The 19,620-nt window shown below is 41.9% G+C and overlaps 1 protein-coding gene across 1 annotated transcript in view; it reads left to right on the top strand.

Moving 5' to 3' along the window:
• Positions 1-550: 550 nt before the first annotated feature.
• The window catches only part of LOC140726686 (NADP-dependent malic enzyme-like), a 155,448-nt gene continuing 136,378 nt past the window's right edge, over positions 551-19,620 (top strand). The window contains exon 1 of the mRNA XM_073043373.1: positions 551-1,000. Within this exon, the coding sequence (XP_072899474.1) occupies positions 809-1,000 (192 nt within the window). The 5' untranslated portion in view covers positions 551-808. The remainder of the gene's footprint in view (positions 1,001-19,620) is intronic.

Below are 19,620 nucleotides of genomic sequence, written 5' to 3' on the forward strand. Positions count from 1 at the left end.
GAGGAAATCCGCAGGTCTGGCAGCATCTATGGAAAAGAGTAAACAGTTGCGATTTTGGGCCGAGACCTTGTACCGAGACCCTTCTTCAGGTCTGAGAAGGAAGGAGGAAGCTATATTATCAGTTAAATATGCTTAAGGGGCTGTTTGAGCTAATCTTTGGACATTCTGCTGAAGTTAGAATTTGATCCCTAATCTGCCAATTCATCATATAATGTTGGATTGGCAGGTGATACCTGAATGCCTAACATATTAAAATAACACAAATAAATTATACTTGAATAAGCTACATAACATTTTACTTTACAGCATCACCGTGTTGATGCTATCAAGCTAATGCTGTCTCAGTAAATATATCCTAGATTTGGCATCAGACATGAATTTAAATGAAAATGGAAGCCAGCTACAGTTAAAACACTTCTGCGCCTGCTGGGGTTTGTTACTGTATTCCATTTTTGAATCAGAATGCTAAAGAACAGTTAGTTTGCAGAGATGCCGAGGCCCATCTCGGTGGGTTGGATGGGAGGGGGGATAGACAGGCCAGTGAGTGAGCGCCGGGCACCACGGAACCCTTGAAGGACAGAGAGAGAGGCGCTGCACCGGCCGTTTCAGGGCACGGCAACGCGGAGCCACGACCAATTGAAAGCGAACCTTTAACCCGTGGGTTGTCATCAATACCTGAACGCTGCCAATCCCTGTGGCTGCCGCGGATCACAAAAGTGCAATTAAGTGGATGCTTGCGCGCAGGCTGTGCCGAGCAGTTATTATTGTCGCCCTTCGCTTTCTACCGTAGACTGACACGGCGAGCACCATGACCGCACTGGCCTTCTCCAAGAGGCTTGCCAGCTTGCCGAGAGCTGTCAACGGCCCGCTGTCTCTTCTAGCCACGGGGAACGCGGCTCGGAGCTGGGCCAGAGTGAGCAGCAGTGGCGGAGGCCCTGGCCCCCAATTTCACACCAAGAAACGGGGCTACGAGATCACTCGCAACCCCCACCTCAACAAGGTGAGTCGGGGCTGCAGGCCGGGCTCGCCAGCAAGGAGTAACAGCCTCTACCCGGAATCGGGTCAGTGCCAGTCTCACAGTCAATCTGGGAGCTGAATCTTACTGAATGATTCATCATGGTGGCACCCGGAGCAACAGAAACGCTGCCTCAGAGTTCGACTCTGCAGAGTGAAATGTTTTCAAGGGGTCATATTGTCTCTCAAGAACACCAAAATATTATTTAACCAAAAAAAATAATGTGGGGTTGTTCTGATTATTTTTTTTAAGGATGAAGAAATTAAGCAGCTACCCTGGCATTTTGCTTTGTCTTCTGTCTTCTTGACTAATGCAAAAGTGTAATGACGTCAAATTTTAGTCCAGTTTGTAGATTGTTGGAAAGAAAATCATTTGAAGTCAGTACCTCAGTCCAGGCTCTCATTAATTCGAGTGGTAAAATATATTCTGTCCTTTATTTGACATAAAGATCTAAACAAGATGATAAACGACTTTCAGATATTGTAAATGGTGGTCTGAAGAAAAAAATAAAATTGTGGAAACATTCAGTAGACAGGCAGCATCAGTGGAAAGAAAGAGCAAGTAAATCTGTTTCAAATCTGGCATTCCAGGGGCAATCCCCAGTTTAACATCAAGGACTTTAAATCCTCTTATTTGGTACACTTTGTGCTCTCGAACATTTAAAGATAATTACAGAACTCTAACCTCAATCTTCGCAAGATTCAAAGCCTACGTCACTGTAACGATGATCTGACTGTCCAGACTGTGGGACAAGTACTGTAACATAACTAATAAATTTACTGGAGTAACATAGTAATGCTTTAGAATGCAAATCAAGATCAAGTTGTTTTGCAGGTTTGGCTTGTCCTAGGACAGCCTTTGTCACTTTGCCTATGGGAGAATTGTTCTTATTTGCAGTGCTTCTCCAGCCTTACCGGATGTTAATGATCATCTACATCAGTCTCATATCAGTTGAAAGGAAATTACTGGAGACAATTCTTAGGGATAGGATATATGAGCATTTGGAAACCCATGGCCTAATTAGGGAGAGCCAGTGTGGTTTTGTGCAGGGTAGGTCGTGTCTTACCAACTTAATTGAGTTTTTTTAAACAAAATGGCGAGAGTGATTGATGAGGGTAGGGCACTAGATCCTGTTCAACATGTATTTTAGTAAGGCATTTGACCAAGTCCCTCATGGAAGACTAAATCCAGAAGATTAAGATGCATGGGGTCTGCAGCAAATTTGCTATTTAGATTCAGAACTGGCTTGTGCATAGAAAACAGAAAGTAATGGTTGAAGGGACTTATTGGATCTGGAGGTGTGAGATCAGTGGTGTTCCACAGGAGTCTGTACTGGGACCTCTGCTGTTTGTGATGTATATAAATGACCTGGATGAAAATGTAGATGGTTGAGTAAGTTTTCAGGTGATGCCAAGCTTGGTGGAGTTGTGGATAGAGTAGAAGGCTGACAAAGAATATAGTGTAATATAGATCAGTTGCAGAATAGAGCAGAGAAATGGCAGATGGAGTTTAACCTGGATAAATGTGAGGTGTTGCACTTTGATAATGCAATGTTAGCATTCGTTTCAAGTGGACTAGAATATAAAAGCAGGGATGTAATGTTGAGCCTTTGTAAAACACTGGTAAGACCTCACTTGGAGTATTGTGAACAGTTTAGGCCCTTGTCTTAGGAGGGATGTGCTGAAACTGGAGAGGGCTCAAAGGAGGTTCACAAAAATGATTCCAGGGTTGAACGGTTTGTCATATGATGAGCGTTTGATGGCTCTGGGCCTGTAATTCACTGGAATTCAGAAGAATTAAAACCTTGATAGAGTGGATGTGGTGAGGATGTTTCCTATAGTAGGAGAGTCCAAGACCAGAGGACACAGCCTCAGAGTTAGAGGGGCAGCCTTTTAGAACAGAGATGGGGAGGAATTCCTTTAGCCAAAAAGTGGTGAATCTGTGGAATCTGTTGCCACAGGCAGCTGTGGAGACCAAGTCTGTATGTTAAAGGCAGAGGTTGATAGATTCTTGGTTGGTCATGGCACCAAGGAATAGGGAGGAGATTGGGGCCAGGGGAAAATTGGATCAGCCATGATGAAATGGCAGAGTGGACTCGATGGGCAAAATGGCCTAATTCTGCTCCTATATCTTATGGTCTTAAAATCATATTTTATTTAGTATTTTAATAAAAGTTACTCTGACTAAAGTAAAGCTATAGTCCATGAATAAACCCTGTTCCAGAAATCTGGATACAAATTGAAAGTATTCATAAGGTTCTTCAGATATTGCATCACAGGCCTTAACAGGACAGAATTTACAGAGTCATCCATTTGTAAAGCACAGAAACAGGTACTTTGGCCCAATTCATTCCTGCTAACCATGAAGTCCATCTACACCATTCCCATTTACTTACATGGATCCTATTTCTTTCTAGTCTTTTCCTATCCAAGTACCTGTACAAATTCCTTTTAAGCATCATAAATCTATCTGCCTTTATCACTTCCTCGGATAACCTCTACATTTTGTGCAAGACTTGCTCTCAGATTTTCTTTAAATTTCTGCCCTCTCATCTCAGCTCCATGCCCTCTAGTGTTAGATTCAGCTGCCCTTCAATAAAGACTCTTATTCCTGATAAAAGGTCTCTACTTGAAACGCCGGCTGCTTATTCACTTCCATAGGTGCTGCTTTCATTTCTTCTGCCTAAGTGCATGACCATACACTTCTTGACATTATATTCCATCTGCCACTTCTTTGCCCATTCTCCTAATCTAAGTATTTCTGTAGCCTCTCTACTTCCTCAAAATTACCTGCTCTCCACCTGTCTTCATATCATATGCAAACTTTGCAAGAAAGCCATCAATTCCATTAGACGAATCATTAACATATAACGCAAAAAGAATTGGTCCCAATGCAGACCCCTGTGGAACACCACTAAACACTGGCAGCCAACCAAAATCTGCTTCCTTTATTCCCTCTCTTTGCCTCCTGCCAGTCATCCACTGCTTTATCCATGCTCGAATCTTTCCTGTAATACCATGGGATTGTAGTTTGTCAAGTAACCTCATGTGTGACTTCTTGTCAAACGCCTTCTGAAAATCCAAGTACACAACATCAATCAATTCTCCTTTGTCTGTACTCTTCATTATTTCTTCAAAGAATTCCAACAGATTTGTCAGGCAAGATTTTCCCTTGAGGCAACCATGCTGACTACAGCCTGTTTTATCATGTGCCTCCAAGTTCGTCAAAACCACATCCTTAACAGTTGACTCCCAACATCTTCCCAACCACTGAGAGCAGACTAACTGGCCTATAATGTCCTTTCTTCTTTCTTTCTCCTTGAAGAGCAGAGTGACATTTGCAATTTCCCAGTCTTCTGGAGTCATTCCAGAATCTAGTGATCCATGAAAGATCATTACTAGTGCCTCCACCATCACTTCAGTCACCCCTTTCAAAACTCTGGGGTGTATACTATCTGGTCCAGGTGCCGTCTACCTGCAGACCTTTCAGTTTCCCAAGAACCTTCTCCCTTGTAATTGTAACTTCACACACTTCATGACCCCTGACACTTGGAACTTCCACCACACTGCAAAATACTTATTCAGTTGGTCTGCCATTTCCTTGTCCCCCATTACTACCTCTCCAGCATCATTTTCCAGCAGTCTGATATCCACTCTTGTTGTTTCTTTGCTCTTTATTGCATTATATTGTAGAACTTTGAGTACACAGTGGTTGTGGAATGGCAGCGCGATACACTGATCACTTTATAGACAAAATCGAAAATGACAGCATTGAAAACAGTTGGGATTCTTTTTCTTTGCATAATTTACCAATTTCAGGTGCCAGGCAGTAAAACCTGGTTCTTTTTAAGTTGCAATTTCATTTGCTTTCTGTATCTTGCCTTAAGCAATAATGATTAAAGCTATTCCTTTTCTCTAATTATTTACAGGAGTATTGCTAGGGATATCCTTCACACTGCAAACAAGATTGACCAAAAACAAATAAGGAATGATGCAATAATTGGCTTATTTAAGATAAAGCTTTGGTGCATATCTGATGGAAAGTTTGTGCCACAAGTTTTGACTGTTCAGAATAGTACTTGTATTGACAGTAAATATTATAACCTGTGCTTTTCGATGAATAAGCATCTTGTGGTTTTATTAATGATTTGCTCCCGTTATTTCATTGTAGTTTTTTGTAGCTTTTAATTTTTATGAAGTAGTGTTAATTAGATCTATTAATTTCAGCTAAGTGGAAATTTTAGGGCGGTACCTATTTGTAGATTAAAATCATACTTTTTAATACTGTAAGTGGCTCTGCAACTTCTGAGTTTTCTAATAAACTTGTAGAATGAAATCTGAGCCAAAAAAAGGTTGATCAGGACATAATAAAGCTTGACATTTCTATGCATGGAAGACAGTAAAATTGAGTGATATACCTGAGGTAAGGTCATTGTGATTATGCCCAGTACCTGTTTAAATGATGTGCAAGTGAGAGATCTTAATTGTAACTAATGAAATTTGAAGATTGCAATCATTATTTTGAGGCCATGGGACTAGCAGATAATTTTAGCACCACATAAATTGAAAAACAAAAATAGAGGTGTACAAAATATGTTGTAGTATATTCCATTTTGTCCACTAAAGCAGTGGAATGCATGGGAACTTCTACAGAAGGTCCAGAGTAGGGCTACAGAATGATCCCAATACTTGGGACTCTGAGCTTTTAGAATGGGTAGAAGCAACTGGGAATTTTCTAACAGCGAGTTATAAATCCCAAGAAGACCTAAGTGAGGATACGTGTTAAATATTCTTTAAATTGAGGAAAGTCTTAATTCCCATTGTGTAGTTGTAAACTTGTACAGGACTGCCATAGGCCTCTAGGCCCACTGTTTCTATGTGGATCTTCATGCCTATGTATACCACCCCAACTTGCCTGAATGAATTCTATATCCCTCAATACCTTGCTCATTCAATTACCTATCAAGGTGCTTCTTGTGTTGTTGCTGGTCCTGCCTCCATTATTTTCTATGGTAGCACATTATCAAAGGCCAACTACTCATGTGAAAAACCTTCTCCCTCTAAGCTGAAGTCTACAGCCTATAGTTTGGATGTCCTACCATGGAAACAAACTGGCTTTCTGCCATTGATGAATTAATCTGTTGGTGGATGTGAGACAATGTAAATGACTTGTCCTTGATTGAGTCCTGAGCCAAGTACAGGTTCTTGCCAAACCATGGGCAGAACGAATGATGTGGTATTGCTGCAACCTGTAGTAACTGCAGGACTCTGATTTCACTTTGTTAGCTTTTCATTGGCTGACTTTGTACAGAGGCAGTTTAGGACCTTTCATATGGTTCATTTCTCTTCTGTCCTTCAGAGAGCTGCTCAGGTTACTGTAACACCCTGAGGATCTTACTGCCTATGTTCGATAATCTTGCCTGTCACACTTTTGTGCAGGTGGTTGCAGATCATGCTGATGGTGACCTGTGTGGTCATGAAGAAGCTTCTCCCTAACTGCAGCGTGCTTTTCCTGGTTATCTCTTGCCCCGTATCATTGTAGAGTTTTAGACTTTTTCCTTTCACTTGCTTTGGTCTGGAGTATGTTAGTTACGGCAGCATGTACAAACAACCTTATTTGGAAAGGATGTGTTGACTTTGCTCTTAGCGTATATTCAAATCATATTGTGGGAGACATTAACTTGGTATTGATAAATGCAGTAAATGTGTTTGCTGCTGTTAATGATTCTGAAATTACCGTAGCAGTGATGTTCTTAATAGGTGCAATGTTTTTCATAAGAGTAACAAAGTATTTTTCAGGCCCAAGTGACCTTTTAATCGATTAAGCTTAGTCCAGATAATAAAGTGGTTTGATGTGTGGGCTGCATAATGGCCTGTAGTTTTGCAAATAGCTATTTTTGGCAACATTTGCCCCTCTATGATGTCCTAGGTTAACATTTGAACACTTAGATTCGGCTTAAAAGGTACATTAGCTCAATTTTACCACCTGCCTTGACATTGTCAATTCACACTACATCCGGTATTGGAACGTCCAGAAAACGTACAGTTAAATGTCAGAAAGACTGAAGCTATTATCTTTATTTCCACATTTCAAACTACTTTTTCCTTGGGTATCAATTCCATCCTTTCCTTGACAACTATAAAATGAACAAACTCTGCCATTGTATTTATCCCTGAGATGTACTTCAGATTTCACATTCCTGGCATGTTCAGCAACAGTCTTTATTTGCCTCCATAATGTTGCAGTTTATCCCCTGCTGAAATTCTCTCAACTGCTTTTATGCTTCTCAGTTTGACCATTCCATGCAGTCTTAGTGAGGGTGCTGCCTTTTACTTATATTTTAAATTGTTCAAGCATTCTTTGACTTTGTCTATCCCTGCTTATCTTGGCCATCTTCAGGCCTATTAGACTTCCAAGATATTTGTTCTCCAATTGTGCTTTATTTAACACCTCCAAATGTAATTGCGTGATTGCTGATAGCCAACTTTGAAATGCCCAAACTTTGTAAACTGTTCCTGAAATTTGAAAAGCTCCTTAAAACCAAGCCCTAATATCCTGTTGTGGTTCAATGTCAAATTTCATGTTTAATGTTACTCTTGTGAGGTGTTTTAGAACATGTAGCAACTTTAACAGCTGCAAGTATTCTTACTCAGTGACACAAATTAATGATGTTCTGATAATGAGTAGCTTCTTGGAGGGGTTGAGCTGCACTGCAAAGGATGGTTAGCCCAAATCTTCTGCAGAAACATCTCCAGAACTGTTTGGGATTCCTGCACATATGAATATGCACAAACCTCTACAGATTTATGCAGGAAGTTTGCCTGCTAGATCTGTGCTGGTTTGATCTAAACAAATCTACTGTGAATCATTCATTTAGAAAGTTACATAAGGATGAAAGCATGAGCTAGGGTAATTTCTGTGTTATGTATTTGTTGATTTAACTTGGGTAATTACATTTTGTCAGTTCTAAATGTCTTCTAGTATTCAAGTATCTTTTTTACTTTTTAATGTAGAAATAATATACATTTTTAATGATGTTTGGTGTTTTTTGAATGTCAAAATACTCCAGTTTGTTGCTCTGCTCATTCCTGAGTCCTAACCTGTGACAAACATACTGGGACAAACAATGCTCCAAAGTGACAGCATTTTGTTTGCAAATTTTTACATTCTACATGTTGCAGTCATGACTGATTCCTTTGCCTCACTTAAAAATCAAATCATAATTTTGTCCAAATTGGGTTACAATTGTCACTTTTGGATCATGGCCAACTGGCTTTGTTTGCATTTCTAATGTCTGTCTTAAGGCAATTTATACACACTCCAAGCCTTCCCGAACAGGGCTAGTCTTTATTTGTTCATGAACAAAATATGTCAAAGTGTGGCATTGTGACAAGTTGTGTTTTATTCTTATTCCTCCAAGCAGAAAATATTTTGGGATTTTTTTGTTAATGTGAAATCTGAATCTTTCAAACATTGTACTTGTATAAAAGTACTTATCATCGGCATGTAATATTTGAGCCATTTCCTAGAAATCTATTTGGAAGAAGAAACATAATTATTAGGTAGAATGTCAATAAAAATAGATCTAGGTATTCTTTCTGTATGGCCCCTCATGGTTAGCTCATTCAGAAGATAAAGATGCAGGGGACCTTGGCTCTTCCAGTGTGCACCAGTGAGACTTGTCAAATCTCTTTGGCTTCCGAGGAGGTTGAGATGCTGGTGAGCTTTCTTGGCATCTAGTTGTTTTGACCAGGAGAAGTTATTGATGATGTTGCCCCTGGAACATGAAGCTCTCAACCTCAGCATTGTTGGTGAAAACAGCAGTATGTACACTGTTCTCTTTCTGAAATCAGCAAGACAAAATTCATTGACATTGAGGGAAAGGTTGTTGTCATGTTGCCATGTAATTAAGTTCTCTATATCCTTCCTGTATTTTAACTCGTTATTTGAGGTACAACCCACCATGGTGGTATCATCTACAAACCTGTAGATGGAGTTAGTACAGAATCAGGTACAGGGACATCAGTGTACAGGGAGTAGAGTAGGAGAGTGAGGACGCAACCTTGTGGAACATCAATGTTTAGAATAATCATGGCAGAGGTGTTACTAATCCATTTTCCTCGGAAGCTGTGCTGTTTAAAGGGCTATCACTCAAATAACATTCTTTCACTTCTGAGGTGAGACCTCCAATGTAGTCTTGAAAATCCCCAGATTGGTTTGCTTCTGGAGGTTAAGGCAATAATTACTCTCAACTTCCTAGCTTTGGGATCATTTCAGGCTACTGCAGCCAATCTCTGCCACAGATCGTTTTGGAAATCACTGCTACATTAAGAAGGTCACTCAAATATCTTAATTAAAGTCATAGAGTAATACAGCACGGAAACTGGACCTTTGATCTTGCTCACCTATGCCCACCAGAGCTGATCCCATTTAATCACATTTGGTCCTTCTCCTTTCCTATCCAAATGTCTCTTAAATGCTGTTACTGTAGCTGTCTCAGTTACTTCCTGTCAGTTTGCTCCATGTGTTCAGCGTCCTCTGTGTGAAGAAATTGCCACTTTGGATCAGTTTTAAATCTATTCCTTCTCATTTTAAACGTATGCACTTTTAGATTTTGATCCTTTTCCCTGGCAAAAATGCTCTGCATTTGCCCTTTCTATAGTCCTCATGATTCACCTCTTTATAACATCATCCTTCAGTGTCCCACATTCCAGGGAAAATGGTCCTCATCTGCCCAACTTCTCTTTCCAATTCAGGCCTTCTTGGCCCAGCTACATTCTCATAAATCTTTGGACTCTTTCCAGTCTAATGACGTCTTTCCTTCAATGGGGCGACCAAATGGTATTTAAGCAGAGCAAACTTCATTATCTTTTGCTTCAGCTGATAAGAACAAGCTGGTGAATTTGCTAGCATTGCAGATTTATTCTGGTGCAGGCAGTAAAAGACTGAATTAATGTTGTATTACTCATCATTGATAGCTCCTTGTACTCCCCTGCCATGGGACCTGTCTCTAATCCTCTGGGATCTCTGGGGCACAGTTGCACAAAGTAACTGCTTCGTGCAGGCCATGTTCTTCGCCTGGCCAAGGTTCCCCGACTTGTTGACAACATATTCAATCTCACCTCTCATCATTGCAGCTCCCATTCATTCAACACCACTTTCTTCTATAGCTGCAAGTATTGTTTGTGTTGTAACTCCTTAAGAGCTGGTCATGAAGATCATGTTTGCAGTTAGCTCAATAGAGTCCTGAAATGTCAAAACTGGCATAGTTGTGTGGTGTTACACAGAGAAACTTGACAATGCTCTTTTGTGAAGTTCACAATGGAAGATCTTGATCTACACATGACTTCCACCAGCACTTTTATTTCAGTAAAAGATTGTAAAGCAATGCCATGGCTACAGTGGTACAAAGAACTACTCATTGATTTGAGGAAATAATGCAGTTTACTCTCTGCCTTGGGAAAGGTTACAAATTAATGAAATTATATTAAAAAAAACTTTTGCTGAGAAAACTTTTGACTACTTCCTCAGAAAAGATTATTTGTATCCCATTAACCTTTCTATCAATTTGTCATTTATGACTTTCAGATTTGTTTTTCTCTTTTTCAGAAGTTGAAGTTTATAACTTAATGCATCATAAACATTAAAGATTTTTTTGTAAATTGATTTCCCTGTCATTTGGACAACATGAACATAAAAACATGCATAATTCAAGGAGCTGACACGTTTCTGTTTCTTCTATCAAGTAAACGGTACAGTGAATGGAGGTTAAAATACCTCTTAATGAATATAGTAATGTGACTTGAGTTTGTGTGCATATCAACAAAAATGGCAGTTTAAATCTTGCAATGAAGCATAACACACTTCTTAGTTCATAATTTAATCTGGTGATATAATCCATGCTAATGATAGACCAGTTTTCCTCTTTCTGCCATCGTATAAATCTTGAAAATTTTATGCAAATAGCTATATTTTAACACATTTTTGGCACGTAAAAGTATGTGACTTTTTTAATAGCAAGGACTGCCATTATTTTTTTTTTACAGTTGCTAAAAGTCAACTTTCTTTTCATTATTCTAGAGTGCCTTCCCATCCAGCCTCTAGAGGCGAAAACCTACTGCATGTTCTGTTAAATTTTGCTTATTCCTCTTCTTAAACTTCAGTGTGTGCTTGGCAAAATTGGACCAGCCATCCAACTGCGGCATAATGCAAACTGTTATTTGTTTTAATGCTACTTTTCATGTGTTCAGTTGAATGTTTATCTTGGATCAAAGTTCAAGTTATTACTTTGCAGAATACCTGAAATTAGGCAGTTTTCTTTAGTGTGTTTTTTTGACATTGATTTCAGATGTTTTTGGATAATAAGCTTTGATAGTCTTCTTCCTCCAGCGATTTGAGTAGGATGATTTGTTTTTGAGGAAGGCAAACCCATACTAGCCCATTCATTTCCAATTCTGAAGGCAAATGGTTGCAAAAATGTTTACCATTTTACTTTGTACTGATTGTAGACTTTGGCTTCCTCTTTGTTCATCGCAGGAAGGAGGGTGAGCACATTCCAGAAGCAGATCCTATTTGCCTTTGTGTCATAACTGCCAGTCAACAGTAAATTGTATTTGGTGCCCTACTTAAAAAAGGGAACTTAGCACAAAGGGGCTGGGGAGGCTAGAAAGGAATATTAGATTAGATTAGATTCAACTTTATTGTCATTGACTTTGTATCTGTACTTGGCTCAATGAAATGCAGTTAGCCTCTAACCAGAAGTGCAAAAGAATAGTGTTATTTACAAAATAACTGTGAATAAAAAGTAAGTACTACAGCATACAGATATAAAAGTACTGAGACAGTACAATATGGGTGCAATACTGCTTAGCACTGTGATGTCAGGTTCAGCAGGGCCACAGCCTCAGGGAAGAAGCTGTTCCTGTGCCTGCTGGTGTGGGAGTGGAGGTTCCTGTAGCACCTGCCGGATGGGAGGAGAGTAAAAAGTCCACAGTTAGGGTGAGATGCATCCTAGATAATGCTTTTCGCCCTGTCCAGGCAGCGTTTATGGTAGATATTCTCAATGGTGGGCAATTGGGTGCCAATAATCCGCTGGGCAGTTTTCACCACACGCTGGAGTGCTTTGCGGTCCGATACGGGACAATTGCCATACCGCACTGAGATGCAATTGGTGAGTATGCTCTCAATGGTACAGCGGTAAAAGTCTGTCAGTATCCTGGGACAGAGGTGAGGATGCTCCACAGGAAATAAAGGCGCTGTTGCACCTTTTTGATCAGGATGGAGGAGTTCAGGGACCAGATGAGATCCCTGAATGTGGACACCAGGGAATTTGAAGCTTGATACACGGTCCACTGCAGCTCTGTTGATGTAGATGGGGACATGAGTGTGGCTCCTAGCATGCCTGAAGTCCACAATGATCTCCTTGGTCTTCTGGGTGTTAAGGGCCAGGTTGGTGTCGGCACACCACGCGGCCAGGTGCTGGACCTCATCTCTATAGGCCGTCTCGTCATCCCCTCTGATCAGGCCAACCACCGTGGTGTCGTCTGCGAACTTGATTATGAAGTTAGAACCATGTACAGGAACGCAGTCATAGGTGAAAAGGGAGTACAGAAGAGGGCTCAGCACACAGCCTTGAGGCACGCCGGTATTCACGGTGAGAATATGGGAGAGAAGCCCAGAGTGTGTAAGTGGAGCCTTGAATTCAGGCAGGTAATTCTGCCAAGCAGGATGCTCCCTGTACAACAAGGTGAGCCTGTCTGGATCTGCTGGAAAGCCAGTCTGAGACCCAGCAGGAAACTACACTACTGACATCGAACAGCACTGAGGGACGGGTGAAGATTCTTCTCTGACTTTCTGGGAATAGTTCAGGTAGTGTGGGCTGGGCCCTGGAGCAAGGCTTATGGGACTGGATGAGTTGGTTGGGGCGGGGGGTGGTGGTTCTGGATGGCAGTTGGAAATTGTTGAGCCTCAGCATTTGGTGGGTGGTCTTGTTCTTTGTGGAAGTGACCAGCTGGGACCTGCGGAGGGAGGGGCAGAGTTCATGTGTGGCAAAGAGGTAGGAATGGGTAAATCAGAAAGGGGTGAACGAAAAGGACTTAGGACTATTGGGGTAGGGGGGAGCGTTTAGCTGAAGGAAAACTGAGGAAGGTATGAGTGTGGGTGGGAAAGTGGTGAGAGAAAGGAAAGGAGTTTGTGCCAAGGTTAATGTTCTTAGTAAGATTTCATCAGTGTGTACTTGAATTGTGAGTGTGCAGCAGGTACAGATCTTCGCTTTTCATGTGTTAGTTATGAGTTAGAATAATTGGACAAACCCTCAGTTTGTCAGCACCTGGTGGTGGCTCGAGTGCAACAAGTTTCCCATCTTAAAAGAAATTGCACGCGCCCCCTCTCACTCCTCAGTAGATACAAGTTATCTTCAGTTCTAAGGAACTGCCAAAGAAGGAAGTATTTGTCTTAAATAATACTGTTGAATTTAGACATATGTATAACATAAATAGAGCTGTTAGATCCTTATAACTTAAATAAATGAAAGATATATTTTGAAGAGGGTTGGTGTACTGTGTGATTTTAATTTTCCCAATATTGATTAGAATTTCCTTATTGAAGGAAGCTCAGGTGGGACAGGATTTGTTACCTGCACCCAAGAGTATTCCTTGATTCCCCTCATCCTCAGCATGGGTCCTCCCAAGAGGTGTGTGCTGGGCCCATTGCTGCTTCACTCTGCTCACATGTGACTGCACGGCCAAACACCCGAGTAATCATGTCATCGAGTTCGCGATGACACGACAGTGGTGGGGCTCATCATCAACAATGATGAGTCTGCCTTCAGAGAGGAGGTGGAAGAGCTAAAGACTTGGTGCCAGGCAAATAACCTCTTCCTCAATGTCAACAAGACCAAGGAGATGGTTATCAACTTCAGGATAACTTGCACCACTCATACCCTTGTACAGTCGGTGGTACAGCAGTGGAAATAGTTTCAAACTCGTTGGAATGCTCACCTCACACAACCTCTCACGGTCCCAGAAGACATCCTGCACCATCAGGAATGCTCACCAGCACCTCTGCTTTCTGAGGACACTGAAGAGAGCTGGATTTTGCTCATCTATACTTGTATCATTCCACAGATGCGCAGTACAGAGCATCCTAACAGGCTGCATCACTGCATGGTATGGAAACTACACTGTAGCGGACAGGAAGGCTCTACAACAGGTAGTCAAAACTGCCCAGTGCATCACTGGCACCAGTGTACCTGCCTTCAAGGACATGTACACAGAAAGGGCTGGTAGCATCATGAAGGATCCCACCCACCCTGCTCATGGACTGTTTGTCCCACTCCCATCAGGGAGTAAACTATGTCCCATCTACACCAGGACCACTAAACTCAAAAACAGTTACTTCCCCAAGCAGTAAGGCTAATCAACACCTTCACAGACTAACCCATCCCACCATACACCCCACCACCAATACTTCATTTCCTGTTAGAGTCACCTTATGTACAGACTTCCCTGAGCCTTGCATTATGTTATGAACATGCAAGCAATCTGTGTATACAAACTGTTTTATGTACAGGGGTTTTAGTTAGTCAGGGCACATTGGGACCAGTCCATTATGGCCCACTTAAGTGGCTGTCTTAATTAGCCAAAACTTTTATCGAAATAGTTTTTTTTTAAGTATAAAAAGCCAAACTAGCATTTAACTGAGTAACAAATTATGTATTTGAATGAAATACAGAACAAATTAGAATGCTACCAATGCTACTACAGTACTATAAAACTGTGTATTAGTTCTTAATAGTTATTGACAAATAATGGATTGTCTTCCTGAATGAAGTAGTGTTAAAAATCACTGCTATTTAATTTGGCACCCATTGGCCCAAATGAATAAAATAACAAAATCACATGAAAATGATGCTCTTGAAAAGCTGTTTGCTCTAAGAACGATGTTGTATCTACCGGCCACATGCACACACACAATTGGCGCTAGTTAGAAACTTCAGCAACAGTCTCCTGTCCCAATTAAGTAGTGTAGTGTCATTTTCTGTCTGCTATTAGCCCTCCTAATCCAGTTTTTAATTCCTTCCCCCCACCCCACTTCCCTTTAGATTCCTGGCTGTGTACTAAAGACCTGTGCTGATCAACTGGCTGGAGTTCCTCAACCGCATCTCTTCCATTTCATGCATGTCTGTTCTCACACCATCCTCCTGCCACCCCACCAGGGATAGGGTTCCTCTAGTCCTCACCTACCACCCCACCAGCCTCTGCGTCCGGCACATAATGCTCTGTAACTTCTACCATCTCTGTATGTGACTCTTTTGTCCACTTGTCCCTCCGTCCAGGCGCTTAGCCTTGCAAGCGGAACAAGTGCTACACCTGCCCTTACACCTCATCCCTCACTACCATTCAAGACCCAAAACAGTCTGCCAGGTGAGGCGACACTTAACCTGTGAGTCTGTTGGGGTCATCTGCTGTGTCCAGTGCTCCTGGTATGGCCTCCTGTATATCGGTGAGACCTGACACAAATTGGGATCCGCATCGCTGAGCACCTACGCACTGTCCGCCAGAAAAAGCGAGATCTCCCAGTGGCCACCCATTTTAATTCCACTTCCCCTTCCCATTCCCATTCCGACATGTCAGGCCATGGCCACCTCTACTGTCCCGATGAGGCCACAGTCAGGGTGGAGAAGCACCAACTTGTATTCCGTCTGGGTAGCCTCCAACCTGGTGGCATGGACATTGATTCCTCGAACTTCTGGTAATGCCCCCCCCCCCACCCCCCCGCCCAACTTCACCATTCCCCATTCCCGTTTCCCTCTCTCACCTTATCTCCTTATCTGCCCATCACCTCCCTCTAGTGTTCCTCTCCTTTTCTTTCTTCCATAGTCTTCTACCCTCTCCTATTAGATTCTCTCTTCTCCTATTACCTGCATCTTTCACCAATCAACTTCCCAGCTCTTTACTTCATCCTGCCCCCACTCCCAGTTTTACCTGTCACCTTGTGGTACTTTCTTACTCTGGCTCCTCACTTTTTTTTCCCCCAGTCCTAATGAAGGGTCACGACCCAAAACATTGACTGTACTCTTTTCCATAGATGCTGCCTGGCCTGCTGAGTTCCTCCAGCAGTTTGTGTGTGTGTATTGCTTGGATTTCCAGCATCTGCAGATTTTCTCATTTGGAGTGTTCACTAGTATTTTTAACCTCTCACATTGACAGTTTGAGGTATCCACCTGCTTAAAGCTGCCTTCAATTATCCTGGTACCCAGAACAATGTGGTAACTGGCATCAATGACTATCGTCCAGTAGCACTCACATCCACAGTGATGAAGTGCAATGAGAAGTTGATGATGAAACATCAAAACCTCAGCCGGAGGAGCGAATTGGATCAGCTTCAATGTGCCTCACATCACAATCGGTGGACAGTAGATGACATTTCATTGGTTCTTCACTCAACGCTGGACAGTAAAAGTGCACACATCAAAATGCTCTTCATTGGCTACAGCTCGGCATTCAAAACTATTATCATCCCTTCAAAACTAATCGGCAAGCTCCAAGACCAAGACTGGATCCTGGATTTGTTCACTTGCTGACTCCAGTCTGTCGGATTGGCGACATCTCCTCCACAATTACCATCAGCACAGGTGCACCGGGAGGCTGTGCTTAGCTCCCTGCGCCACTTGCTTTATCCTTCCGGCTGTGAGGTTAAGTACAGCTCTAATGCCATATTCATGTTTGCTGATGACACCACTGTCATACACCAAATCAAAGCTGATGATGAATCAATACATTGGAGGGAAATTGAAAATCTGACTGAATGGTGCCCCAAGAACAAACTCTCTCTCAATGTCGGCAAAGCCAAAGAGCCGAATTTTGACTACAGGATGAGGAAGCCAGACGTCCATGAGCCAGTCCTCATCAGCCAATCAGAGCTGGAGAGGGACAGCAAGTTCAAATTCCTCAGCGATATTTCAGAGGATCTGTCTTGGGTCCAACATGCAAGTGCCTTTTCAATCAACGCATGGCAGCACCTAAACTTTCTCGGAAGTTTGCAAGATTCAGCATGTTATTTAAAACTTCGACCTATGTCTTTAGTTGTATTTTGACTGGTTGCATCATGGCCTGGTATGAAAACATCAATGCCCTTGAACAGAAGGGTCCTCAATAGGCAGAGGATACAGCCCCATCCATCACAGGTAACACCCTTCCCACCATTGAACATATCTACAAGGAGCTCTGTTGCAAGAAAGCAGCATTCATCATCAAGCACCCCCACTGTCAAGGCCATGCTCTTGTTGCTGCCATCAGGAAGGAGGTACGGAAGAATCGGGACCCACAGCACTTGGTTCAGGAACAGTTATTACCCCTCATCCCCTCTGCTTTAAGAACCTGGTGGATAATTTCACTCAACTTTGCTCATCCCAACAGTGACCTGAACATGACCTATGGACTCGCTTTCAAGGACTCATCATCTCATGTTCTTGATATTTGTTTATTTATTTAATATTGTTCGATCTGCATCGTTTATTGTCTTCTGCACATTTGTTTGCCTATCATCTTGTGGTTTTTTTTCATTGATTCTATTTTTTTTTGTATTTATTGTGAATGTGTGCAAGAAAATTAATCTCAGGGTAGATGACATATATTTACATTGATAGGGTGATCCAGAAGCTCAAGCTACAAGGGTAACTTGATAGAACGTTTGGCCTGGCCAGGCCATAAAAGATAGTTGTCATGAAGGAATGTAATTCTGAATGGAGGCCTGTGACTGGTACTGTTTTACAGGGGTATGCGCTGGGACTGCTGTCCTAATATAGATAAATGACTGGGTTGACTAGTAAGTTTTCAGACAGCACAAAAATTGATGGAATTGTGGACAGTGGGGAAGATTGTCAAAGGATGCATCAAGGTCCAGATCAGTTGGAAATGTGGAGTTTAATCCAGACAAGTATGAGGTGTTGTACTTTAGGAAGTCCAATACAAGAGAAAATAGAGTAAGTTACAGGATTCTGAGGAGAATTGATATAAGGAGGGATCTTGGGTTGCAAGGTTATCACTCCCTGTAAGTGTGACACAGATAGGGTAGTAAAAAAGGCATGCAAGGAGAGATTGGGCAAACTTTGACTGTTTTCTCTGAAACTGAGGAGTGGTTGATAAATTAGGAGAGGCGAAGATAGGGTATTCTTTAATATTTCTTACAGGATGGAAACGTGAAATGATAGATGGCATTATTTTAAAGTGAGGGGGGAAAGTTTAAAGTAGATTTATGAAGCAAATTTTTTTTTTGCGCAGAGTGGTCAGTGCCTCGAGTGTACCCATCATAAATTGAGGGACTGCTTTATCAGGCACCTTCACTCCATCCGCCAAAAGCAGAACTTCCCGGTGGCTAAACATTTTACTTCCGATTTCCATTCCTGTTCCAGCGTGTTGTTTCATGGTGTTCTCTTGTGCCAAGATGAAGCCACCCTCAGGGTGGAGGAGTAATGCCTTGTATTCCTTCTGGGTAGCCTCCAACTTGATGGCATGAATATCAGTTTCTCCTCACAGTTTTTTTTAAAAAAAAAAACCTTTTCCCCTCTGTTCCCCTCTTCTTCTGTTGCCCACTCTGGCCCTTTACCTCTTCTCACCTACCTATCACTTCACTCTGGCTCCTCTCCTTCCCTTTTCCTGATGGTCCACTCACCTCTCCTATCAGATTCCTCCTTCTCCAGCCCTTTACCACCAACTTGGCTTCACCTATCACCTTCTAGCTAGCCTCCTTCCTCTCCCCTCCATCTTATTATTCTGGTATCTTCCCCCTTCCATTTCATCCTGAAGAAGGGTCTCGGCCTGAAATCTGGACTGTGGCAAATCTTGTTGTTGCTTTCTGAAGGCTTTGACTGTTTACAACATGCGACCCAAAATATTATGTGCTGTAAGATAGAGCTCTCCCTGTGATCTCTTGCCAGTGTGGAGACTGGTGATTGTTTTAAGGAAATTAACCTGAGAACAGATTGGTGATTATTTCCATATTTTAGGCTTTTTTATAAATTTGGTATTTATATATTGGTGCCGTGAGTAAGCATTCTTCCAGCCCAAATATTCATAAGGTTGGGCCAGAACAGTGCTAAAAGATTGTCCTTTCATCAGAGCTAAGCAATTTTGATACAGACAAGGAAAGCTATTTGTATGAAATGGTTGAATTCATTGTTTTCATGTTGCAGTCTTACAAGACCCGACTGCTCTCTAGTTTTAAACACACCTGCCTACAGAATAAAATAGGCAGTCTGTCCTGTTAGCCCTACTCTGAATCTTGTGTATCTTCTCCAGTGGGAACAGGGCAGTTCCACTCAACCTGTGCAAGTGGGATTGAGTATTGAGGTCAAAGCCTTGTTCTCCAAGTTCCTAACAACTGCTTAAAAATTAAAAGTCCAGATTGAGGTTGCCTGCGTACATTGGCAATGTAGGTCAGCTATACTTAACTGATGCATTGATTATTATTCTTGCTATTCTTATTTCATTCTTGTTGTTCACCCACCAGGAAAAAAAACCTGGCAAAGCAGTGCAACGAATTTCCACTGATATTTCATAGGATTATGATAATTTGAGCTCAAAGGTTGCTGATCCGGAGAAACA

The sequence above is a fragment of the Hemitrygon akajei genome, chromosome 4 (assembly GCF_048418815.1).
Source record: "Hemitrygon akajei chromosome 4, sHemAka1.3, whole genome shotgun sequence".
Lineage (NCBI taxonomy): Eukaryota > Metazoa > Chordata > Chondrichthyes > Myliobatiformes > Dasyatidae > Hemitrygon > Hemitrygon akajei.